We start from the raw sequence: 26,646 nt of genomic DNA, 5'->3' as shown, positions 1-26,646 counted from the left end.
CTAAAATCTATCATGTCAAGAGATAAATGTACTATATTGTGTCAAATGCTGCTCAAAGTTATGCCATTTATAATAACACAAGAAATCATTTGAATCATGATGTAGGCTAATCGTCAACGCAATTGGAAGTGGGCAGTTGTCTATAGCATATGTTTGCCTTACTGGCTATCCCAAAATACACTTGCTGTCATCCAATTAGACTCTCTGCTTTAGTCTTGACTCACATTGTTGTTTGATATCATGTACATGTATAGTATCTAGGACTGTGGCAGTCACATTTTTGTCAGCTTGTCATTGTCAAGCAAATAACTATCGGTCTCACGGTAATTGACCATTAATTAACATAAACACATACAGCATCTCCTTGCTTCCATCTTAAAAAGTATAATAAATCCATGCAAAATAGCCTAAACGTTCACATTAAATCCATTATTTATTTTTGTCAGGTCTAAAGAAGCATGATATGAAGAAAATGTAGTCTTATTTCAGAAGAAAAGAATAGCATACTCTGAGTTGTCTTTGTTAGGCCCTGATGTAGCTATGCCAAATGGCTGTGGGCTACACTAGTTCATTTAGCAGACAAGATTTGCTTATAATTCCGTGGCATTATTTTATTGAATGAAGAATACAATTGAACAAAGCTGAATAAAATATACATTTTCTCAACGATTTGAGGGAGTGAGCATGGCTATTCTGTGTTGAGCGGTTAACAAAGAAATGGGTACTCATATATGCTTAATTTATTAATGTAACTTAGTTGTTCTACTAACATTGGGCTACATGTTTGATTTTTAATACATTGTAAGGCTGCATGACTAGACTTGATTGACTTTTTTAAAGCCACTTGAAAGGCGTGGCCTCTGCTTTGTTTTTTTGTTCAGCTTGTACATAATTTGGCGGTCTCGCATTCACAATTTGACACGCTCTTGATCATGCGTAAAACTTCATGCTGGCATCCCCTTTGTGGCCGTAATGCACCCTAAAAAAATCTGTATTTTGTGGCCTGGAGTGCTGCGTTCTGCCCTTCTACCAGAGTATGCTGCACAATCTGAAGTGTCTCTCAATCACACGGCTTTCAGTCACGTGATCGGGTCTTTCTTACAGGCTACAAGTTAAGACAGACACATCGGGGACACAACTGCACATATCCTTATCCAACTCCAAGGTGCATATTGAACATATTGGATGAACTGTTCACAGCAAAAGCACTAGCCTATGTCAATCTACTATTCCCCCATAGTACAAAAGTTGACCTATTCTGTGCGAGAAATAAATATTCCAAACAATCTGGGACAGTTGTGGGATGCAATAGATCCCAAGTTAATACAACCACTAGCATAAAAAAAACATGTTTTATGCAATCTGGCTGACGCAACAGATCAGAACATTTAACTCAAACTGTTGATAAAATATTAGGCTATTTCTTCACATTATAAGCTCAGCATTGCACACATGGTATTGAGCTATAAGCGCAACTGTTCCATTAGCGGAAAGCACCATTATCAAAAGTGACCGCAAATGCAATTATGCATGTAATGCTTTTATTATAAAGGTGCAAATTTATCTTTTCCTCAAACTTGAATCTCACGCGCTGCTCATAAACTCAGCAAAAAAATAAATGTCCTCTCACTGTCAACTGCATTTAATTTCAGCAAACAACATGTGTAAATATTTGTATGAACAAAACAAGATTGAACAACTGAGACATGAACTGAACAAGTTCCACAGACATGTGACTAACAAATGGACTAATGTGTCCCTAGTCAAAATCAAAAGTTAGTCAGTATCTGGTGTGGCCACCAGCTGCATTAAGTACTGCAGTGCATCTCCTCATGGACTGCAACAGATTTTCCAGTTCTTGCTGTGAGATGTTACCTCACTCTTCCATCAAGGCATCTGCAAGTTCCTGGACATTTCTGGGGGGAATGGCTCCAACCCTCACCCGCCGATCCAACAGGTCCCAGGCGTGCTCAATGGGATTGAGATCCGGGCTCTTCGCTGGCCATTACAGAACACTGACATTCCTGTCTTTCATGAAATCACGCACAGAACGAGCAGTATGGCTGGAGGCATTGTCATGCTGGAGGGTCATGAAAGGATGAGCCTGCAGGAAGGGTACCACATGAGGGAGGAGGGTGTCTTCCCTGTAACGCACAGCGTTGAGATTGCCTGTGATGACAACAAGCTCAGTCCGATGATGCTGTGAAATACTGCCCCAGACCATGAAGGACCCTCCACCACCAAATCGATCCCGCTCCAGAGTGCAGGCTTCGGTGTAACTCTTATTCCCTCGACGATAAACCCGAATCCGACCATCACCCCTGGTGAGACAAAACCACGACTCGTCAGTGAAGAGGACTTTTTGCCAGTCCTGTCTGGTCCAGTGAAGGTTGGTTTGTGCCCATAGGTGACGTTGTTGCTGGTGATGTCTGGTGAGGACCTGCCTTACAACAGGCCTACAAGCCCTCAGTCCAGCCTCTCTCAGCCTATTGCGGACGGTCTGAGCACTGATGGAGGGATTGTGCGTTCCTGGTGTAACTCAGGCAGTTGTTGTTGCCATCCTGTACCTGTCCCTCAGGTGTGATGTTCGGATGTACCGATCCTATGCAAGTGTTAAACATGGTCTGCCGCTGTGAGGACAATCAGCTGTCCGTCCTGTCTCCCTGTAGTGCTGTCTTAGGCGTCTCACAGTACGAACATTGCAATGTATTGCACTGGCCTCATCTGCAGTCCTCATGCCTCCTTGCAGCATGCATAAGGCATGTTCATGCAGATGAGCAGGAACCCTAGGCATCTTTCTTTTGGTGTTTTTCAAAGTCAGTAGAAAGGCCTCTTTAGTGTCCTGCGTTTTCATAACTGTGACCTTAATGGCCTGTTAATGTCTTAGTGACTATTCCACAGGTGCATGTTCATTAATTGTTTATGGTTCATTGAATAAGCATGGGAAACAGTGTTTAAACCCTTTACAATGAAGATCTGAAGTTATTTGGATTTTTACATATTCTCTTTTAGGCTCTACACCCCTTGTAATGTGCATTAATGTGTTTAATTTTAAGAAGTGGCCACTTTAGTTGTGATACAAAGCTTATCAAAACATTTCGACCTATGGGCTAGGCTACATAAAATCGTTGACTATGATTAGAACAAATCGCAAAATAATGGCATTGTTTCTTATGCTGGGCATCATTCACAAGTGATAATGTATAATTCACAAGTGATTGACTAATATTGTTACCCATCAGACTATTCTTGATTCAATCTTGTCTTTACATATACTAAGTAATATATGTGACATTTTATGATTTGAATGGACCATTATCATGCACCTGTATCGAAACAGGCACTTAAATAGCGAATGGAGGATGCTTTTATTTTTAATCCAGCCAGGTAGGCTATAATCCTTTAGTAAATAAATGCAATGTTCTAACTATTAGGAAGTTGATAAATTAATTTAGTAGGCCTAGCCTATAGAAAGCTTATGGGATCCTCCTCTTTTTATTAACGGCCATCACTCTGTTTTCCCCACAATTACACAGCCTTTAGAAATGTTGTGCAAAATGAGACGTGTTTTATTAGATTTTCTAATACATTTGCATTGATGTCAGAGTGATTAGAGGGACAATGGAGTGCTTAGTACCAAGTTTAGTAGCAAGTTTGGTAGGCTACCAATGACCAGCAGCAGCAGCATAGCTTGGAGAAGCCTAATTAGTGACTAAACGGTCATGACTTGTGACCGCCAGTGTGGCAGTAATACGGTCACCGCAACAGCCCAAGCTGTCCCCGACTAAAACAAATCTTGGTCAACCAAAAGTTGTCTGTTCTTTCGACCAATCGATTGGTCTAAGTTTTTAAACATGTATTTTTCCAAATATAGACACACCCTATGTGTTTTAATAAAATCAACTATATATGCATTGAGCTTGTCTGATGCTTTAAGCTCATTGTTTGATAAAATAAGACACAAATGACTCAAGTGGGAGACAGAGATCAAGAACCAGAAGAACAAAAAACTTAAGCTTTCCCGACCATCCTCCTCCCACTCCTACTGGCTTTTGCAGATTCTGCCGTTACGCTCCTGAAATTGCCGGTAATAAGCTACACGGGGAGTCTGTAAACCTTCTCATGTGGAATGCCAATTTATCTTACCATTTCTACTGATCTGTGTGCCAGTCATGGTTTTCATATGCAAATTGTCCTGGAGCAGTTACATTTAACTTATAATAACATCTTCGTATCCAAAGATTCTATCCATATAGATCAAATTCTATCCAAGTAATGAAAATAATACGAACCTAAAAAGTAACTTCTATTGCCAACTATGTAAAACCAGCCAATAAAGCCAACAAATAAAAACATTGCAGCCTGCAGGTAGAAAATATCCAGATTTAAAAAAATTATTATCCTATAAATCACAGTGGCTATGCATGGCCTGTCTGCAACAAACTTGAAACAACTAATAACTTGGGTCCAGCCTGAATCTCCTTGCAACAGCCAGTGAGCTCGGGACAGACACAGCTATAGGCTATTTGTGCAAGGGATAAGAAGTAATCAGGTAGGCATGCCTATTTTCTGAAGTTTACACTGGATCAGAGCATGGCATTTTTCCCTTTTTCACGCTGAGTGGTTATCTAAAGGCAGGGGCGCCACTGGTTTTCGAAGTGGGGGGGACATAACAAATTCCCGACCCATCAGAGGCGTCCGCACCCCCGCAGCCTCCGCAATGGATTAGTTCACTGAGATGGGCGCGATTACGACGGGTGTCTCGTGTGCCATAAAATAATAGTGTGTGTGTATATTTTCTACTGCTCGACAAAACATTTTTTTGTTGATCAACAGCCTGTTGACCAAACAATCGACCAGTCGATAAATTGGTCACACCTAATTAGTATCCCATGACTATTTGGATGTAATTGCATGCCATTTATTTAGTTGTATCGTTCAATTCAGTGGTTTTTGTATTTGTCATTATGTTGCCAAATTATTTTCTGTGCTGTCAGTATTGTGTCCTTTCTATTTTCATGCGTTTGTGCTCGTCTAACGTGGGTCATTAGGAGTTCTAGCCAGACTGAGGTGGTCTTCAGAACTTGAGTTTGTTTAGATATCTCATCAAACCTGGCTAACCAGATCACCCTAAGCAAGGTGTAGACCCATAATAAGCCCAAAGGGTGAACCTGTGGTATTTCTGTGTTGTAAGAAATACCTGGAAGAGTGATGACTCGGAGGAGGAGCAGGAGGAGGATGCCAGCAGTGCAGGCAGTGAGCAGGAAGAGAAAGTTAGATCCAGACGACTTCCTGCTAGAAGGTAAGGATGTAGTGAAGTCTGGTCTTCAGACAACTAATCTGTACACTTTCATTTCCATTGTGTGAAATCAGAAACTAGCGATATTAGTGTTTTTTTGGCTTTCAAAGTACTGTATGACTGGGCTTCTTTTTAGCCTTAGTCACTAACAAAATATGAAATCTGTAAATTCAAATCTGATAATTGTGAACCTTTCTATGTCTTTATTACTGAGCATTTAATGTTGTATCAACTATGATATGCATTCTACTATTCTATATTGCTGTGAATATTTGAATTTAGACTCTAGAAGAATGACAAAAAAATACTTGGTCAAAATCCCAAAGTCAACCAAAATTATGTTCTGATGAAAGCTCGCTAACATACCAGCTACATGCCCCAAAAATCGGGCAATGTCTTATTAGTGTTTTTGCAGTGTCACTTTTGTGGGTTGACTTTATAATTTCCCCCAATTGAGCACTTAGTGCTCTAAAGGCATTTAATGAAGACGTTCTGTAACGACCTGTAACCTTATCACCAATATTATTCATATTGCTGAGGTCGGAGGTTTAGAAGCTGTCTCAAGGCCATTGGTGTGAGTAAGGTTGTTAGGAGGGATTATAGTCAGCGAGAGCTGCTAGTGGAAAAACTAGTAAGTAGGGTGTCTTGCAGAGTGTTTAGAAGTGGGATTCATGTGTGTATTTGACTCAATATTTTAGACCACAGACCAAATCATCTACAGTCAAAAAACAGCAGCCTCCAAAGGGAAGGAAAACCAGGAAACAAGAGTCATCTGTGGAGGAAGATGATGATGATGACGATGATGAAGATACCCCAAAGAGACAAACCCGGCGAAGGGTGGCGGCCAAAGTCAGGTATGTCATTGTTTCACTAGTTCAATCTGAAATATGAAGGAAAGTGTTGCTGTTCCACATTGCTTCTGTCACATTACTTTGCATTACATGCGTAGTGTTGGTTTGTTCCAGTTACAAGGAGGACCTGAATGACTTTGAGACAGATTCTGACGACCTGATAGAGATGGAGGGAGCTGAGGTGGAGCCGGAAGATGACAGCGAGACCATTGAGAAGATCATGGACACCAGAACAGGGAAAAAAGGAGGTGATGCATCCTCACTTGGTATCTTATTGTCGGTATCTCACCTGTATTGTGTTAACCCATCTAGTTAGACATTGCCAGCAGGTGTTGAAAGAGAAGGCAAAAAATCTTGTGGCTCACAGAAGAGGTGATGATATTACCCTGATAGACGAGACATGTTTACTAGAGGCTGCTGCCTGGTTAGGAATTTAAACTGTGAATAAAAATCAGATATTGAAAATATTTATGTCAGAATGTTGTGCGTGTATCTATTTTAGCCTGTGGGGCTTCCACTACCCAGTATGCTGTGGAGGAAAACGGGGACCCCGGAGCAGACTTTGACTCTGAGAAGGATGAAGGAGAGACCCATTACCTGATCAAGTGGAAAGGCTGGTCCTATATCCACAACACCTGGGAGAGCATCGACTCCCTCACTCAACAGAAGGTCAAGGGACTGAAGAAACTAGAGAACTTCAAGAAGAAAAACAATGAGCTCAATGCTTGGTGAGGGTTTGTTTTGTACACATAGCTACACACCACTGACGTTTTACCTTTCACTGTTGATGAGTTCTGTTACTTACTGACACTGATTGTCTTCCAAAGGTTGAACAAAGCATCCCCCGAGGATTCAGAATACTACAACTGCCAACAAGAGCTAACCACTGACTTAAATAAGCAGTTCCAAATTTTGGAAAGAGTCATTGGTAAAAAAATAAATAAAAATAAACTCCTTTTTAAATTAGTCTTCATTGACTTGCAGAAATGGTTCAACAATTAAATTAGATTTGTTTGACAAAGTGTGATTATTACAAGACTTAACCTCTTGCTTATCAAAAATATTTATTTTCAGCGACTAAAATAGGGAAGACACAGGGACCGTCTGATTTCCCTTGTAAGTTCCTCATATCCTCAACATTATCATGATCATATCGTCATCATTATCATACACAGCACATTTTGATTCTGAAAAGCACTTCAACTAAAGATGTTGTTTTCAATGTGTATCAGCTCACAGCCACAAGAATGCGTCGTCGTCCAATGAGCCGGAGTACCTGTGTAAGTGGATGGGCCTGCCCTATTCAGAGTGCAGCTGGGAGGATGGAGCTCTGCTGGGGAAGAAGTTCCAGCACTGTATAGACAGCTTCACCAACAGGAACTCCAGCAAAACAGTCCCCTCCAAAGACTGCAAAGTGAGTGAGGAAAGTGTCCTAACTAGATGGATTGCACATGGTATCCTATCACAAATGTTTTATTTAAAGTTGACTATCAGCTAGAACACAAGCGCTACAGCTATAGTCATTTTAGAACAGTGCAGTGATTTCCTTACTCTAATTTCAGGTGCTGAAACAGAGGCCCAGATTTGTTGCACTGAAGAACCAGCCATTGTACATTGGGGATGAGAACCTGCTGCTGAGAGATTACCAACTAGATGGACTGAACTGGCTGGCTCACTCCTGGTGCAGGTACACGTCAAGTCACGAGGAAGGCTGTATTGAGAAACAGATTATTATGGTTTGGAACATCACATTCAGTGGTTATACTGATGCTTTACTGAGGTGTATTGTCAATTACCTGCCATTTAGATAGTTTGAATGTCATTTTTGTAAAAACACAAATGTACACTAAGACTCTGGTCGGTGTTTTTCAGGTGCAATAGTGTGATCCTGGCTGATGAGATGGGTCTGGGGAAAACCATCCAAACCATCTCATTCCTTTCCTACCTGTTCCACCAGCACCAGCTGTATGGGCCCTCTCTGGTGGTGGTGCCCTTGTCCACCCTCACCTCCTGGCAGAGAGAGTTTGACACCTGGGCCCCCGACATGAATGTGGTGGTCTACCTGGGAGATGTGATGAGCAGGAAATCGGTATGGAAATCTGCTCTTTACAGAACTCTAAAGAAGCGTTTTGATCTTGTGCCCAACCAAAAGTAAATGTTCCCCAATGCTTTGCTTTTGTGTTGGACAGATCCGTGACTATGAGTGGGTATGCCATCAGACGAAGAGAATAAAGTTCAATGCACTTATAACCACGTATGAAATTCTACTGAAAGACAAGGTAAGGCATCAGTATTGCTTGGAAGTATTTTCATACAGATATGTTTAGAAATGAGCTTGGATTTGTACTTGCCAAAATAGTACACATTTTTATTTTTATGGAAATAAAAAGTGAATTCTTTGATTGAATGCAACTCTCCGCTGACTCTATTGGTGTGATCTGTCCATAGGCAGTGTTGGGGAACATAAACTGGGCCTTCCTGGGTGTGGACGAAGCTCACAGGCTGAAGAATGATGACTCCCTGTTGTACAAAACCCTGATCGAGTTCCGGTCCAACCACAGACTTCTAATCACAGGGACACCACTGCAGAACTCTCTCAAAGAGCTGTGGTCCCTTCTGCACTTCCTCATGCCTGACAAGTATGTACTTATTTTATTATTAAATACATCAGATAAACTTTGGCAAATTCTGACTTTGAGAAGAACAGCCTATACATTTATATTAATTTACAGTAATCCCAATCCAATTGTACTTTTCCCCCTCCTGAAGGTTTGAGAATTGGGAAGATTTTGAATGCGACCATGGTAAAGGGACTGACAATGGCTACCAGAGCCTCCACAAAGTCCTTGAGCCCTTCCTCCTTAGGCGTGTCAAGAAGGATGTGGAGAAATCCCTGCCTGCCAAGGTAGAACAGATCCTCCGTGTGGACATGTCCGCTGTGCAGAAGCAGTACTACAAGTATGTTCCCTCATATGTAGCTTTTCTCTCTATCAATGTTTGCCAGTCTGGACAGATGATTTGAGCAGTATCTAAACGGTCTTACTCCTTGTCATTGAAGTTAACTGGTGATGTGTTTTGTGATTGTTTCAGGTGGATTCTGACCAGGAACTTCAGAGCCTTGCAGAAAGGCACCCGAGGCAGCTCATCTGGTTTCCTCAACATTGTCATGGAGCTGAAGAAGTGCACTAACCATGGTTTCCTCATCAGGCAGCCCGAGGAGGAGTGTGACACTCAACAGGAGCACCTGCAGGTAGGACCAGCAATAAGAGCTCAGCTCAACGCATTAAAAGGTGTGTTATGTGAATTAGTCTTTACCTTGCAAATGACTGTGAACTTATTATCTCCTCTGTTTTTGCTGTTTTGAATTTTGAGAAATACTTAGATTTAAAATAGCATGGTTCCATGCAACCCACACTAATATATTGGTTTGTTTAGCGGTGGAGAACAGATTTGACCTCTTACCTTGTGTGAATCTCAGGCATTGGTGAGGGGCAGTGGGAAGCTGGTGCTACTAGACAAGCTGCTGACCAGACTTCGGGAGAGGGGCAACCGAGTCCTCATCTTCTCCCAGATGGTGCGGATGTTGGACATTCTGGCTGAGTACCTGGCCCTGAAGCGCTACCCATTCCAGGTAGGGTATAACACAGCCCAGGGGATGGCAAGGCAGGTCCAAACCTTCATTTACATTTAAGTCATTTAGCAGACGCTCTTATCCAGAGCGACTTACAAATTGGAGTAGTCTTCCTCCTGTTGTTCTTGTATTTAGTATGACATCTCCTTGTTAGTTATTTTACATCTCCATTATATGTTTTGTTTATTCCATGTGTAACTCTGTGTTGTTGTATATGTCGAACTGCTATGCTTTATCTTGGCCAGGTCGCAGTTGCAAATGAGAACTTGTTCTCAACTAGCCTACCTGGTTAAATAAAGGTGAAATAAATAAAAAATGTTATTCCATATTTATTATATTGACTTAGTGAAGGTGTTAACAGTAGAGGAGCTGTTGAGATATTGGAGCAGTGTTGGTGTCAACTCTGGTGTTAACCGGCTCATGTGTAAGTTTTGCAGCATACATGCACTGGCAGACTGATAGTGTATATGGTTATTTTTATCCTCAAGTTATTTTTAATGGGGACTCGCTGGTCCCCAAAGCCAGAGTGCCCACTGTCTTCATGCTGGGCTTTAGCATGGTTAAGTCACTGTAGACATAGCTTTACTGCTGTATTGCTCTCTGACAATATGCTGCTTGCCTGATGGATCGTATAATGGCATGTATAGCTGAGCGTTGCTCAGTGGCATCTTAGGGCGGAGGGAGTTTCGGCAAGGTTTGAGGTCTCTCCTTCCCTCTCTTCTCAGCGCCTGGATGGTTCCATAAAGGGAGAAATACGAAAACAGGCACTTGACCACTTTAATGCTGAAGGCTCTGAGGTATGTAATCGGAACTATGTGATGTTTTAGCTGTTGCAGATTGGAGGGGTTGATAATTTCAGTGTTTGTCAGCTCTGTATCTGCGTCAGGGCTTAGTTGTTATGTTTCAGTTACTCTGTGAATGTTTATGCGCAAGGAGATGTATATATTGTCAAGATTTCCATATTGATACTAGAATCTCATTTTCTTTGAATGTTAGGATTTTCCACGTCGAAGTATTGATATTCTGTTAAGAAAAAAACGTTTCTTTAAGAAGTGATAACAACATATCTAATTACCCATACAATTAAAGCCACACTAACAATTATCACGCTTGACATGTTTTTCAACTTCAAGCATTTAATCCCTTTGCGATGTTCATCAGGTCGGCTGTGATGCACTATGTAAGGTGGTTCGTTTTTTTATATAATAATTTCTCCTCTCTGTCCAGGACTTCTGTTTCCTGCTGTCCACCAGGGCTGGAGGGCTGGGGATCAACCTGGCATCTGCAGACACTGTGGTCATCTTTGACTCTGACTGGAATCCTCAGAACGACCTGCAGGCTCAGTCCAGGGCTCACAGGATTGGCCAGAAGAAACAGGTAACCACAACTAGACCCATAGTGATTAATTAGTATTGAGGGCAGGCTTGGCTAAGCACAAGCTGACTTGATTCTGCTAACTTGAGCAGAGTCGTCATGGAAATGTAGGTCTTTGCCAACTTTCCAAGTAAGACACAAGCATATCGCTACGCCTGCAATAACATCTGCTATATATGTGAATGTGACCAATTAACATTTGATTGAAATATCTCCTTGTCTCAATGAACAGGTGAATATCTATCGCTTGGTCACAAAGGGATCTGTGGAGGAAGACATTATTGAGCGAGCCAAGAAGAAGATGGTTTTGGACCATCTTGTCATTCAGAGAATGGACACCACTGGTCGAACTGTACTGGATAACAACTCTGGAAATTCTAAGTAAGGACACTTTAACATGGAATCTGTTAGTCTGGATATAGCTTCATGTTTGACGAGTAACTTCTGAAAACATGAGATTCCTCATATTCTTAACCTCTCTGGTACAAGTAGGACGCTAGCGTCCCACCATGACAACAGCCAGTGAAATTGCAGGGCGCCAAATTCAAAACAACAGAAATCCCATAATTAAAATTCCTCAAACATACAAGTATTATACACCATTTTAAAGAAACTTCTTATAAATCCAACCACATTAACCGATTTCAAAAAGGCTTTACTGAGAAAGCACACCATGCGATTGTTTGGTCAGCACCTAGTCATAGAGAACCATTTTCCAGCCAAGGAGAGGGCTCACAAAAGTCATAAATGGCGATTAAATTAATCATTAACCTTTGATCTTCATCAGATGGCAGTCATAGGACTTCATGTTACACAATACATGTATGTTTTGTTCGATAAAGTTCATATTTATATCCAAAAATCGCAGTTTACATTGGCGCATTATGTTCAGAAATGCATTGTCTCAAACAAAATTCCGGTGAAAGTGCAGAGAGCCACATCAAATTACAGAAATACTCATCATAAACATTGATAAATTATACAACGCAGTGTTAAACATACGAATAAAGAAACTTCTCCTTAATGCAACCGCTGTGTCAGATTTCAAAAAGGCTTTACAGCGAAAGCACACTGCGATTATGTTAGGTCAGCACTTAGCCACAGAAACCCATACAGCCATTTTCCAGCCAAGGAGAGTGCTCACAAAAGTCAGAAATGGCATTAAAATGAATCACTTACCTTTGGTGTCTGGTGGCACTCCCATCTCTCCATGTTAGACAATACATGTTCATTTTGTTCGATAATGTCTCTCTTTATGACCAAAAAAACTCATTTTTTGTTTGAGCTTTTTGTCCAGTAATCTGAATGCTTAACCTTTAGGGTATGTGGGACGCTAGAGTCCCACCTGGCCAACATCAAGTGAGATTGCAGAGCTCCAAATTCAAATACAGAAATATTCATTATAAAAAATTTGAAAACAAAACATATTTTACATAGGTTTAAAGATGAACTTCTTGTGAATCCAACCACGGTGTCAGATTTTTAAAATGCTTTATGGCGAAAGCATACCTTACAATTATTTGAGAACATAGCCCAGCAGACAAATCATTACAAACAGTAACCAGCGAAGTAGAAGAGTTAAACAAGTCAGAAATAGAGATAATATTAATCCCTTACCTTTGATGATCTTCATATGGTTGTACTCAGAAGACATTAATTTACTCAATAAATGTTCCTTTTGTTCGATAGTCTTCTTATATCCAAAAACCTCAGTTTTGTGCGTGCGTTTTCTTCAGTAAATCACAGGTTCACACGCCGACAAAAAAATCCAAATTGTATCCGTGAAGTTCATAGAAACATGTCAAACGATGTTTATATTCAATCCTCAGGTTGTTTTTTTTGCCTAAATAATCGATAATATTTCAACCGGACAATAACGTCGTCAATATAAACGGTAAACAAGAAAGGCACTCTCTCGGTATCACGCATGAAAAGCTCTGTGACACGGCAAGGTCCACTCATTCCGACTGCTCTTACTCCCTATTTTTTTCAGAATACAAGCCTGAAACTATTTCTAAAGACTGTTGACATCTAGTGGAAGGCATAGGAACTGCAATTTGAGTCCTACGTCAATGGATACTGTAATGGAATTGAATAGAAAACTACACACAAAAAAAGAAAACCCTGAATGGATTTTTCTCAGGTTTTCGCCTGCCAAATCAGTCCTGTTATACTCTGACACTATTTTAACAGTTTTGGAAAGTTTAGTGTTTTCTATCCAAATCTACCAGGTGTATGCATATCATATATTCTGGGCCCGAGTAGCAGGCAGTTTAATTTGGGCATGCTTTTCATCCAAAATTCCGAATGCTGCCCCCTACCCTAGAGAAGTTAAGGAGCGTGTGCTAAGTCCAGTCGAAAGGTAAAAATAAATGTACAATAAAAGTTACTAGAAACATGCCAAACAATGTTTAAAATCAACCATCCAATTGTTTTTGTCATAAGTAATCAATAATATTTAAACCGGACAAAAGCTTTGTCAATAGACAAAGAGAAACAAGAAAGGCGAGTTCCCCATCAGGAGCATGGCTGATGTCTGGAAATTTCCACTGGCCACTGATTGAAAGTGCTGTATCTCCCTAATTTTTCAGAGTAAAAGTCTGAAACAATGCCTAAAGACTGGCCACATGCATAAGAAGCCATAGAGCTTATGAACTGGGTCCTAAGTCTTTGTATGGTGGATAGGCTTTCAATGGAAAAACAGCCTTTCAAAATAATAGTACTTCCTGGTTGGATTTTCCTCGGGTTTTCGTCTGCCATATCAGTTCTGTTATACTTACAGACATTATTTTAACAGTTTTGGAAAGGTTAGTGTTTTCTACCTAATTATATGCATATCCTAGCTTCTGGGCCTGAGTTGCAGGCAGTTTATTTTGGGCACGCTTTTCATCCAAAATTCCGAATGCTGCCCCCTACCCTAGTGAAGTTAACAACCTCAACTTCTTTTCCCAGTTCCAACCCATTCAACAAAGATGAGTTGACTGCCATCCTGAAGTTTGGAGCTGAAGATCTGTTCAAAGAGGCAGAAGGAGAGGAGACTGAACCTACGGTACATAGACACATTTCTATTGATTATGTGCTTTGAAAAGTGTTGAAACCGGTAATTCGTAAGAGTATTAATGACAGATTTTCATACTTCCATATTTCCATATTTGCCAAATGTCTGTGTTATTTGTAATTTACCTTGTGCTGTTCTCTTTTGGCCCTCGCAGGAGATGGATATCGATGAGATCTTGCGGTTGGCTGAAACCAGAGAAAGCGACCACGGATCCAGTGCCACAGATGAGCTTCTCTCTCAGTTCAAGGTACCTAGAAGTTGATCCAACTCTGAGCCTGATTTGAACCAAATCTGCAGGAATATCTTTAGCTACTACACTAGCCACTCTACTCCCAGTCTGACAGTACATGTGTTCTGTGTTCCTCCAGGTGGCCAACTTCTCCAACATGGAGGAGAGTGCTCCAGACCTGGTGGAGCGGACGGTACCTGACTGGGACGACATCATCCCTGAGGACCAAAGGCGGAAGCTGGAGGAAGAGCAGAAGCAGAAGGAGATGGAGGACATCTACATGCTGCCCAGGAGCAGGAGCTCCAACAAGAGGGTAAGCAGGAGAGAACACATATACACATATCTCACATTAGGTCTTCTCTCTAGAGCAGGAGCACGATGTGACTGCTACATGGTGCAGCACAGTTGGCTGTGTGAGTGAAGGGGCTTTCCTAGTGTGCTGCTGAGCTGTGTACTCTACTGATCTCAGTCAGGGGGATATGATGGGGTGGTCATGAGTAATGAGGTTTTTACTGCCTGTGTAGGTGATTCCACTGTGTGTGAATCTACCGCATAAGAAGCTTCCCTTAATAAATCATTAGGTTTTATTTCAGTGGGTCTTTCTATCACACAGATAATATCCTCTCCTGTTGAAGATCTAAATGCATGGAAGCGTCATCTCAAAATGATTCAATATGGAGATAAATTATCATTATTGACGATTAGATTTGATCATGATTTTATTTCTTATTATTGTAAAAGCTCATAATTTAAGCATTTAGAAGTATCCATAACACAAAAGGGAACTTGGCAACTACATTCTGTAGGAATTAGGTTTTGCTTGTTGTGTCTGAAGGTTGTCTTGTGTCTTGCAGCCCCAGGCTAACGACAGTGACAGTGACATTGGCTCCAAGCTGAAGCACCGTTCCTCAGGCTCTGAGAGCGAGACGGACGACAGCGGTGATGACAAGAAGCCAAAGAGGAGAGGAAGGCCCAGAGCCCGCAAGAACAACGTGGAGGGTTTTACTGATGCAGAGATCCGCAGGTACAGTATGTAGGTGTCTTTATACATTAAACCAAATGGTTTTTCAAAGTTTCATTAAATAGTTAAGGTTAATGTTTTACTCTTTCCTTTATCAGGTTCATCAAGGCTTACAAGAAATTTGCAGCTCCGCTTGAAAGGCTGGAGTGCATTGCCCGGGACTCTGAGCTGGTGGAAAAATCCCAGGCAGACCTGAAGAGACTGGGAGAGCTGATCCACAACAGCTGTGTGACGGCTGTCCAAGAGCACGAAGAGCACCTCAGAGAGAACCCCAGTGAAGGTGTGACATTCTGACTGTCTGCATGACTCTGTTTTGGGGGAATTATGGCTAACAAGTGTGTTGTTTTTACTCATGTATACCCTGTTCCTTTAGCCAAAGGTCCTGGGAAGCGCAGAGGTATAAACATAAAAATCTCAGGAGTGCAGGTCAATGCGAAGTCCATCATTCAGCATGAGGAGGAGTTTGAGCCACTGCACAAAGTTGTGCCAGCTAATCCTGCTGAGAGAAACAAGTAAGATACCATTGCAGGTATATCTGAGGCATATGAATCATTTTATCAGATGAATATGCAGAGAAAATAAATATTCCTATTCGGGTTGAAAATGGTAGCTTTGGACACTAATAAGTGAGTAAATCGAAACACAGTGGCTGTACAGTAACATGCTATACATGACGACAGAGCGTAGGGTCTCCGCTTCACAGCTCTGTATGGGTTTTGACTGACAGCCGTTCTGAACTTGAGCCTCTACAAGCAACTTGAACTTGAATTTGCAGATTGCGATTTTGTAATAGATTTTGAATTGCGTAAACAGTAATTATGTGGAGGGGGGGGGGGCTGTGTTCAAAACAATTAGAAGTGTGCTTACTCTATCTAGTTCATCAACGGCACAGCCAGGAGAGCTCAATTTTTTTTTTTTTTTTTTTAAGACTTTTCTTTGAGTCATAAGTGCATTGAAATTACTTAGGAACTGTGCACACTTTGGAGAGGTGTGTGGATCTCTCATTCAAACCCTTTTTTGTCTTATTTCTAATTTCTAAGAAAATTCTTACCATGTTACTGACTGAGTATTTTCAGATTTCGTTATCAACAAATACGTCTAATACAGTAAATGTAAAATCCACAAAAAACTAGTGTAGTGTTTGGATTGTCAGGTGAACTGTTGTCTGTACCTCTAGTCTAATAATTTACCATAATCTCCTAACTGTTCCCTTTTCATTTCTACCATGGTTATGCATTTCCAGATTTTTTTCCTGTTAGAAACATTTCAATGTATCCCTATCCATATAGGCCAATTCCCACGACTGTAAAGGGTTAAAGTTGTAACAACTGATGCAGACACCAGAGCATTATCTTGATGGGCAGCAGTAGCAGAGGGTTTGACCACCTCTCCTCCTCTTCCTGCCATAGGTTCCAACTGACTTGCAGAGTGAAGGTGCCACACTTTGACGTGGACTGGGATCTGCAGGATGACACTCAACTGTTGCTGGGGGTCTATGAGCATGGCTACGGCAACTGGGATCTGATGAAGACCGATCCGGATCTCAAACTTGCAGACAAGGTAACCATCAGAATGTCAGAATCAAATATTTCTCAGATAGCTGTGGAACTCAGTAAAGCAGTGTGGGTGCATTTTATTCTTCTGGTAACAAATTGTATTAAAATCTGTATTCCAGATTATCCCCGATGACCCAGATAAGAAACCCCAAGGGAAGCAGTTGCAGGGCAGAGTGGACTATCTTCTGAAGACGTTGAAGAAAGAAGTGGAGAGTAAAGAAGTCACTAAGGACGAGGTAAGCAAAGACCTCGCTGCTCTGTTTATCAGGACCATAGGGAATGGTAATGCCTATGCATCTGATCCCCTTGGATTATCTATATGCAAATCCATTCAATAATGCTCTTCCTTACATTCTGTCTGGTATTGGTCTCTTCACAATAGAGCACATATCCCCTTGGCTGATCATATCCCCCCCAGGTCAAAGTGAAGCAGAGGAAGCCTCGGGTGAAGAAAGAGAACAAGGCCCCTAAAGATGAGCAGGGAAATTACATTTCCCCCTCTCGCCTGTCAGACAACCCCTCCGAGGAAGGGGAGGTGAGGGTAAGTCACCTCGAAAGACCCAGCGCAACCTGCCTATAAAACCCACCTGCCTTTTTACAAGGGAATTCCCTGTTGGTTACAGAATACCGGGATAGAGAACACAATAGCAACATGATGCAGTCTTTGTAATCCACCAGAACTGGTTTACTTATTTACCTTTCTGCTCTTTATTTAACCAGGATGACAGGACAGAAAAAACTCCCTCAAAGAAGAGACAGAAGAAAAAGGATAACAAAGAGAACAAAGAAAAACAGGGAACTCCTAAAAAAGAGGTGGAAAAAGACAAACGTCCCAAGACAAAAAAAGAAAAGGTACTTTAGCAGTCGTGAACTTTATGCATTGTTCTGCGGTAGTATACAATTTCACACCCACTAACCTTTCCTGTGTCTGAACAAATGGGGAACTTTTGTTAGATGGGTGGATGAACAGATTAGGTTATCAGATTGTTCTTGGACCAGCAGGTTGAAGTGTTGCTGTGCAGGTGTTAAGATCTGTGTTGCCCTGCTGAGTGGTGTCTGTTTGTCTGTTTCAGGCTAAAGGAGCCAAAGGGAAGAAGCCCCAGGGGCCGGTCCACATTACTGCTGGAAGTGACCCTGTTCCCATCGGAGAGGATGACGACGAGCTGGACCAGGAGACCTTCAGCATTGTGAGTCATTACACCATGTCCCTACTGACATGGACAGGATAAGGATATATTATTCACTACATACAAGACTAATGTAGGTGTTAATAACATTTTACATTTAACTTCTCATGACTCTCAAACCCGCACGCGGAAGCGTAACCATAACCTCAAACTAATTAGCATAACGCAGCGGACATAAATCTTCCTAGAAAATCTTCCTATTCATGAAAATCACAAATGAAATATATTGAGACACAGCTTAGCCTTTTGTTAATCACACTGTCATCTCAGATTTTCAAAATATGCTTTACAGCCAACGCTAGACAAGCATTTGTGTAAGTTTATCATGGCATAATGCTATGGCTAGGCTCTGCTACCAGCAGGCAACATTTTCACGAAAATAAGAAAAGCAATCAAATTAAATAATTTACCTTTGAAGAGCTTCGGATGTTTTCACTCAGGAGACTCCCAGTTAGATAGCAAATGTTCCTTTTTTTCCCAAAAACTTATTTTTTGTAGGCGAAATAGCTCCGTTTGGTCTTCACGTTTGGCTGAGAAATCGATCGGAAAATGCAGTCACGACAACGCTGAACTTTTTTCCAAATTAGCTCCATAATAACGACAGAAACATGGCAAACGTTGTTTAGAATCAATCCTCAAGGTGTTTTTCACATATCTATTCGATAATATATCCGTCAGGACAATTGGTTTCTCATAAGAAGCGATTGGAAAAATGGCTACTTGTGTACTTTATGCAAGATTTTCTGCGGGAGCCATCATCACTTGCTAAATGTGGTCCCTTACGGCTATTCTTCAACATAAATGTGTAAAAAGACGTCACAATGCTGTAGACACCTTGGGGAATACAATACGTAGAAAACGTAAGCTCATTTGTAGCTCATTCACAGCCATATAAGGAGTCAATGGCATGAGGCGGTTTCAAAAAATGTGGCACTTCCTGATTGGATTTTTATCTGGGTTTCGCCTGTAACATCAGTTCTGTTGCACTCACAGACAATATCTTTGCAGTTTTGGAAACGTCAGTGTTTTCTATCCAAAGCTGTCAATTATATGCATAGTCGAGCATCTTTTCATGACAAACTATCTTGTTTAAAACGGAAACGTTTTTTTATCCAAAAATGAAAAGTCGCAACAGGTTTTAAGCAATAAAGCCCGGAGTGGGTGTGGTTATATGACCACAACTAAGGGCTGTTCTAAAGGGCAACTAAGGGCTGCCATAAAACACAAACCCCCGAGGTGCCTTGTTGCTATTATAAACTGGTTACCAATGTAAATTAGAACAGTAAACAATTAGTTTTGCGTCATAATGTTGGTAAATTGTATCTCATACCATGGCTTTCAGGAGCCAAACTAGTCATTTAGCAGACTCTTTTATCCAGATCAACTTATAAGAGCAATTACACACAACAGAATTTTCACCTAGTCGGCTTGGGGATTCGAACAAGTGACCTTTCAGTTTCTGGAGCAACACTCTGAACCGCTAGGCTACCTGCCGCCAACCATAAGCCATTTAACGTGACAAGCATAATGGAGGTGCCGTTACAAATGTAAGATCTTCATTTGATCACTCTTTTGTTGTTGAGAATTGTTCTGGACAGCAGGAAATGCAAACTTGTAGTGTGTTTTTAGTTTTTACAAGGCTTCTAAAGTTTGTAATTTCAATTTTGAAATCTGACTTGATTTGACCTCACGAAAAATTTTTAAATCCCTACAAAAATGTCCATTAATTATAATCCACATAATAATTCACATTTACTGTTGCTGCAGGATTATTGTCCTGCTGTAGCAAATTGGATCAAATTCAGATCCTACATCTGTACAGCGGAGGATAATTGAAACATATGGATCATTTTTGACTAAGAGCTCACTTTTACTTAGCTGAGTAAACTGTGTGTGTCTGTCCAGTGTAAGGAGCGCATGAGGCCGGTGAAGAAGGCTCTGAAGCAGCTGGATAAGCCTGACGAGGGCCTGTCTGTTCAGGAGCAGCTCCAACACACACGCACCTGCCTGCTGAAGATAGGAGACCGCATCACTGAGTGCCTTAAAGCCTACAGCGACTCAGAGCATGTCAAAACATGGCGTCGGTAAGCCCTCATTCAACCACAAGATAGTTGTTTGCATTGAAGGTTTGATTATGAAACCTACTCCGTGGTCATTTAGGTCAGTCTTATGTTATTAATTCTGATACCATTTGAGTTTCATTAAAATCGTTCTCCATATTAAGGGTAACTCTTACTAAGATGTCTCTCTTTGTTTGGCAGGAATCTCTGGATTTTTGTGTCCAAGTTCACAGAGTTCGGAGCGAGGAAACTTCACAAGCTGTACAAGATGGCTCAGAAGAAGCGGTCTCAGGAGGAGGAGGTGATCTGATCTCTTTTCTCCCAGTATCAAAACTAGTGCTGAGTGATAGACCAATCGTTCGCTTTTTTCTGGTTATTAAACAACTAATTGCCCGGCAGCGGTTCATTTATTTGAATTCCATTTTTTTTGTGAGCCTAAATATTCAACCTAGTTTAGCCCAGCTCGTAGACAGATCAGACAGAAAGTGGCGAAGCCAGAGGGTTACACTCTCGCCAAATCTGTCCAAAATAAACCCAATGTGTTTCTGTGGACTTATTTTGGACCTGAACTTTTAGCCTGCCTTTCGGATGACGACTAGCATTATTAGGGCATAGACATGAGCATCTCGTCATTGTATACAGATCTCTGGACAGATACACTTTTACACCCGCTACGTTAGATTCACACAGAACGCATGTGAGCACAATGTACACAACATAACGACAAGAGGGACAGAGACACTTTGAAGAAATAGTGAAACTATTTTGCCAAAACAGCTCTGCGGCATGAGCAGGCTGGCTGGCTGACTGTTAGTGCCTGAGATGAGATGATTACTTTTAAGGAATGAAAAAGAGTAGTCATTAAATAAAAACGAAATAATATACACAACTGACATTTTTTTATTATTTCATAGTAATTTCTATTTTTCTATTGATGTCTATACGATGTGGACCTGATGGAGACAATGGAGTATCTTCTATGTTTTGCCAATTGAATGTTTGCAACTTTTTGCTTTGGAATTTCCAGTAAAATGTCTAAAATTATTATACCGTCATTATTTCATAATACATTTTTTTATGTTTATTGAAACTGAAAACCATGATTACTTTTTAAGAATCACAATGTCCTCACAAATAATTAATCGCTCAGCACTAATCAAAACTTTCAGGTTTTTGTAACAAGTACAGTCAGCCAATCATTTGTCTGATATTTTTGCTCGGTCCTCTGCTTAACCCTTCCATTGTCCTTTGCTCATTTTCAGAAGGAGCATAAAAAAAAGGGGGATGACCCGTCGGGCAAGAAGAAGTCTTTCAGAGCAGAGGCGTCTAATTCCAGTCGAGACTCCACCGGCACCCAGCCATCATCTAAGTCTCATCCAGGCATGCCTCGCCCCTCTCCCACATCCCCCCAAGGTCACCACAGAGAAGGCTATAACAAATCCAACAACAGACACTTTGGAAATGATGGTAAGAGCTGTTTATTTGGTCTTATCAAATCTGAAGTATACAATTCTACAACTTGGCAGCAATTGTGAGGATTTCTAATTTTAGAAAAGAGCACAACATATCTCATGGCCCACTGTATTTTATCTCATGATGACCGATCGAGAAGATTGGCAGAGAGATCGTAAATACAACTACCCTGGAAATAGCAATCAATCCTGGCAAGGTGAGCGACATCACCCATATGACGCCCATCGATATAAGGACCATCACTATGGCGACCGTCATCCACGTGAAGACTCCTACCGCAGTAGCTGTAGTAGTTACCGTAGCGGCAGCAGCAACTCCCCGCGGAAGAGGCCATATGACCAGTATGACAACGACCAGGATCACAGGGACCGCCGGGCCTATTATGACAGGTGAGAAACACTCACAATTAGGTCTCATCTTTTCAAACCCAATAATGTCTAGATTATTTATTTGTCAATATTGGAATGTAATGCTAAAACCATAAGTGTTGTGGTATCTTGTAGCTCTGTAGTCGTAAGCTTTGTAAGACATCATCCCTCTCACTTCAGACATCCAGACGCCAAGCGTAGACGCGGCGATGACTTCCGTCCTCCCCAAGACTTCAGGAGTGGAGGAGGCCATCCCCAGGACTTCAGGGGGAGGATGCTGGAGCAAAGGGGGCCAACAGGGCAAGAACACTTCACCCGGCCCTATCCAGACAACAAACCCCCTCCCCTGCTGGACCCACGCTCCCCACAGGCTCAGAAGTCCCCCCAGGACTCACGCTCGCCAAACGCAGAGCGGACTGCAGAGCGTAAAGCAGCAGGGGCTGATTTAAACTGGAACAACAGGAAGACATGAGGCCTGTCACTGAATGGAAAGGTGTTGTCCAGGTGAGGAACACAGTGGTGCTGCTGAAGGACAGGTCTGGGCTGGCTAGACTCACTGTTTCGCTTGGCCAGACAACCTCAGTCGGAAACGGAATTGACAAATACTCTGTTTACCAGCAAACACCAAACTCTCCACATCCCTCCCCCAGGTGTGATTGTGGTAACGATCTGTGTCTGTGCCCATGTAGAAAAGTGTTCAACATTATGGAGTATGTATCACACTAAGCAATGTTTTTGTTGTTGAAATGACAACCAGTCAGTGTTAGTGATGAGTCTGTAGAATGCCTATGGATAGTTAGTCCTATGGACTATTATGTGGGGAAAAATTGATGATGACTGATCTGGAATCATTGAAGTGTCTGAAGTATTTAGCCTTTTAAATGTTAGCGGTATGGGATTATTCCCAAATACTTTGATTTTTTTTTGTTTAGCTTTATGCCATTATAATAAAAGTAATGTTTATTCATCTTGACCTGGTTATGAAACTATCATAATTTCATAGAGATTCATTCTTTCCCTAAATAAAAATAAGTGCATCCTTCTGTCTAAATTGAAGACGAATAGTAAGTTAGTCACACCAGTACCTAGTTCTCAGAATTGCTATTTAAAGTGTTTTAATGAGCATTTGTCATTAGTGTTGATAATCATTCTTCTGTAAAGACATTCATTGTCTTTTTGTTTTGTTTATGATAACTTAGTAGCGGATCAGTGGTTAAGGACCTAATGAGAAGGACATGTTTATAAACATTATTTAAGGTAATTAGTTGTGCAAAGCTTCAGAAGAACACTGACTGTTAAAGTTATCCCTAACCACGTTTATTTGTAGGTGTGCAAAGAATTTGTCATTTAAACCATATTTCTCTCTATCCTATGTATGAATGGTACTTTTGCATCTTACATTGCACAATTAGTACTGCACTCTACTGGCTTAGTCAACCCGTAAAAGTATTGCGCTATGTTTGAGAAGAATCTGGAAATCATTTTTTCATTTTCTATAGTTATGTGACAGTGACAGCAGTGTAACCACTGATCGATTTTCTAAGGTACACTTGAGTGTTTACAGATGTGGTTGATGACAAGCTGTTATTGGTCATTCTGTTTTAGTGCCAAACCAGAGACTGGCCCTGCTGTGGTTCTTATGATTTCTGGTGTGCTTCTCCATTTGTGCCTTATTTCTGTGAATATTTTCATACTGTATATCCTACTGGACACATTTAATTGAAATGACATGGAAACAACTGATTTAACCAATGTGTGTACCCAGTGGGATGAGTTATGGACATTTACTGTACTCTTCTACAGAGATGATGCAGTATTAAACAGTCATTTCTTGAGATTGTTCTCAATGGATGATTGTGTAACGTGGCATGCTTGTTAAGCGAAGACTGGTGGTGGGAACAAAATGATATTGTTTGTCATGTTCTTCTGCAACTCCCCAAAAGATCTTGGGAAAATGATTTATCAAAAATGATGAATCAGTGTTATGTCCTCTGTGGGCATATCTGATAGAAGGAATAGCCAACCAACACCACCTTCCTTTTCTCCACACTACAGTCCCTGGAGTTGTGTTTTTGAAAACAAGCCTAAATAATTTATATTTGTGAGAAAGCCACTCCACGTGAAATATACTGTCAATATGTTTATAGACATATGTATTAAACTTTGCTACATTATAAAACATATGTTCACTGTTGTTTTTTCATCCAGTATAGTCAAAGACCTAAAGGCGTCCATCCGCATGCTTCGCGTCTTGGACAGTTCTTGCCTATATTATTACAAGTTTGTGTATGTATGTCCAGTTGAAGTCGGATGTTTACATACACTTAGGTTGGAGTCATTAAAACTCATTTTTCAACTACTCCACAAATGTCTTGTTAACAAACTGTAGTTTTGGCAAGTCTGTTAGGACAACTACTTTGTGCATGACACGTAATTTTTCCAACAATGTTTACAGATTATTTCACATTCACTGTATCACAATTCCAGTGGGTCAGAAATGTATATACACTAAGTCGACTGCCTTTAAACAGCTTGGGAAAAATCCAGAAAATGGTCATGGCTTTAGAAGCTTCTGATAGGCTAATTGACAATATTTGAGTCAATTGGAGGTGTACCTCTGGATGAATTTCAAGGCCTACCTTTGAATTCAGTGCCTCATTGCTTGACATCATGGGGAAATCAGCCAAGACTTCAGAAAAAAAAATTGTAGACCTCCACAAGTCTGGTTCATCCTTGGGAGAAATTTCCAAACACCTGAAGGTACCACGTTCATCCGTACAAACAATAGTAGGCAAGTATAAACACCATGGGACCTCGCATCCGTCATACCGCTCAGGAAGGAGACGCATTCTCTCCTAGAAATGAACGTACTTTGGTGCGAAAAGTGCAAATCAATCCCAAACAGCAGCAAAGGAGCTTGTGAAAATGCTGGAGGAAACGGGTACAAAAGTATCTATATCCACAGTTAAATGAGGCCTATATCACCATAACCTGAAAGGCTGAGCAGCAAGGAAGAATCCACTGCTCCAAAACCGCCATAAAAAAAGCCAGACTATGGTTTGCAGCTACACATAGGGACAAAGATTGTACTTTTTGGAGAAATGTCCTCTGTTCTGATGAAACAAAAATAGCTGTTTGGCCATATTGACCATTATGTTTGTCGGAAAAGGGGGAGGCGTGCAATCCGAAGAACACCTTCCCAAATGTGAAGCACGTCAGTGGCTACATCCTGTTGTGGGGGTGCTTTGCTGCAGGAGGGACTGGTGTACTTCACAAAATAGATGGCATCCTGAGGGGGAAATAAAGTGGATATATTGAAGCAACATCTCAAGACATCAGTCAGGAAGTTAAAGCTTGGTTGCAAATGGGTCTTCCAAATGGACAATGACCCCAAGCACACTTCCAAAGTTGTGGCAAAAGGGCTTAAGGACAACAAAGTCAAGGTATTGGAGTTGCCATCACAAAGCCCTGACCTCAATCCTATGGAAATTTTGTGGGCAGAACTGAAAAAGCATGTACGAGCAAGGAGGCCTACAAACCTGACTCAGTTACACCAGCTCTGTTAGGAGGAATGGGCCAAAATTCACCCAACTTATTGTGGGAAGCTTGTGGAGGGCTACCTGACACGTTTGACCCAGTTAAACAATTTAAAGGCAATGCTACCAAATATTAATTGAGTGTATGTAAACTTCTGACCCACTGAGAATGTGATGAAAGAAATAAAAGCTGAAATAAATCATTCTCTCTACTATTATTCTGACATTTCACATTCTTAAAATAACGTGGTGATCCTAACTGACCTAAAACAGAATTTTTACTTGGATTAAATGTCAGGAATTGTGAAACTGAGTTTAAATGTATTTGGCTAAGGTGTATGTCAACTTCCCACTTCAACTGTGTGTACCAGTCAACATTTTGGACACCTACTCATTCAATAGTTTCTTTATTTTCTCTATTTACTACATTGTATAATAATAGTGAAGACAGCACTATGAAATAACAAATATGAAATTATGTAGTAACAAAAAAGTATTAAGCAAATCTAAATATTTTGCCTTGACAGCTTTGCCCACTGCTCTAACCAGCTTCACCTGGAATGCTTTTCCAACTATCTTGAAGTTCCCACATATGCTTTTCCTTCACTCTGCTGTCCAATTCATCCCAAACTATCTCAATTGGGTTGAGGGCGGCTGATTGTGAAGGGCAGGTCATCTGATACAGCACTCCATCACTCTCCTTGGTCATATAGCCCTTACACAGCTTGTTGTGTTGGGTCATTGTCCTGTTGAAAAACAAAAACACTGAGCACAAACCAGATGGGATGGAGTATCGCTGTAGAATGCTGTGGTAGCCATGCTGGTTGAGAGTGCCTGGAATTCTAAATAAATCACTGACAGTGTCACCAGCAAAGCATCATCACACATGCTTCACGATGGGAACCACGCATGCAGAAATCATCCGTTCACCTACTCTGCATCTCACAAAGACATCTCAAATTTGGACTCATCAGACCAAAGGACAGATTTTGACCAGTCTATT

General features: G+C 41.1%; 1 protein-coding gene across 6 annotated transcripts in view; it reads left to right on the top strand.

The window, feature by feature from the left end:
* The window catches only part of LOC118396710 (chromodomain-helicase-DNA-binding protein 2-like), a 38,919-nt gene extending 14,633 nt beyond the window's left edge, over positions 1-24,286 (top strand). For 3 of the 6 annotated variants that reach the window (XM_035791079.2, XM_052465755.1, XM_052465757.1), the window contains 33 exons: positions 5,195-5,302; positions 5,998-6,153; positions 6,265-6,398; positions 6,653-6,878; positions 6,978-7,078; positions 7,225-7,266; positions 7,383-7,564; positions 7,713-7,837; positions 8,023-8,239; positions 8,340-8,429; positions 8,599-8,789; positions 8,920-9,108; positions 9,241-9,400; positions 9,629-9,781; positions 10,507-10,578; positions 11,009-11,158; positions 11,388-11,536; positions 14,108-14,204; positions 14,368-14,460; positions 14,582-14,755; positions 15,297-15,475; positions 15,562-15,743; positions 15,837-15,975; positions 16,873-17,023; positions 17,139-17,255; positions 17,438-17,560; positions 17,740-17,871; positions 18,093-18,206; positions 20,112-20,290; positions 20,468-20,567; positions 21,529-21,733; positions 21,879-22,128; positions 22,288-24,286. In XM_035791079.2, the coding sequence (XP_035646972.1) occupies positions 5,195-5,302; positions 5,998-6,153; positions 6,265-6,398; positions 6,653-6,878; positions 6,978-7,078; positions 7,225-7,266; positions 7,383-7,564; positions 7,713-7,837; positions 8,023-8,239; positions 8,340-8,429; positions 8,599-8,789; positions 8,920-9,108; positions 9,241-9,400; positions 9,629-9,781; positions 10,507-10,578; positions 11,009-11,158; positions 11,388-11,536; positions 14,108-14,204; positions 14,368-14,460; positions 14,582-14,755; positions 15,297-15,475; positions 15,562-15,743; positions 15,837-15,975; positions 16,873-17,023; positions 17,139-17,255; positions 17,438-17,560; positions 17,740-17,871; positions 18,093-18,206; positions 20,112-20,290; positions 20,468-20,567; positions 21,529-21,733; positions 21,879-22,128; positions 22,288-22,579 (4,972 nt within the window). In that variant the 3' untranslated portion in view covers positions 22,580-24,286. Of the gene's footprint in view, positions 1-5,194; positions 5,303-5,997; positions 6,154-6,264; positions 6,399-6,652; positions 6,879-6,977; positions 7,079-7,224; positions 7,267-7,382; positions 7,565-7,712; positions 7,838-8,022; positions 8,240-8,339; positions 8,430-8,598; positions 8,790-8,919; positions 9,109-9,240; positions 9,401-9,628; positions 9,782-10,506; positions 10,579-11,008; positions 11,159-11,387; positions 11,537-14,107; positions 14,205-14,367; positions 14,461-14,581; positions 14,756-15,296; positions 15,476-15,561; positions 15,744-15,836; positions 15,976-16,872; positions 17,024-17,138; positions 17,256-17,401; positions 17,561-17,739; positions 17,872-18,092; positions 18,207-20,111; positions 20,291-20,467; positions 20,568-21,528; positions 21,734-21,878; positions 22,129-22,287 lie in introns of those variants that run through there. The other 3 variants (XM_035791080.2, XM_052465758.1, XR_008066426.1) reach the window with 3 other exon arrangements.
* The last annotated feature ends 2,360 nt before the right edge of the window (positions 24,287-26,646 follow it).

This window comes from Oncorhynchus keta, chromosome 17 (genome assembly GCF_023373465.1).
Source record: "Oncorhynchus keta strain PuntledgeMale-10-30-2019 chromosome 17, Oket_V2, whole genome shotgun sequence".
NCBI classification, from domain to species: Eukaryota; Metazoa; Chordata; class Actinopteri; order Salmoniformes; family Salmonidae; genus Oncorhynchus; species Oncorhynchus keta.
The sequence above is the reverse complement of the archived record's forward strand: the minus strand, read 5'-3'. Positions and strand labels throughout refer to the sequence as shown.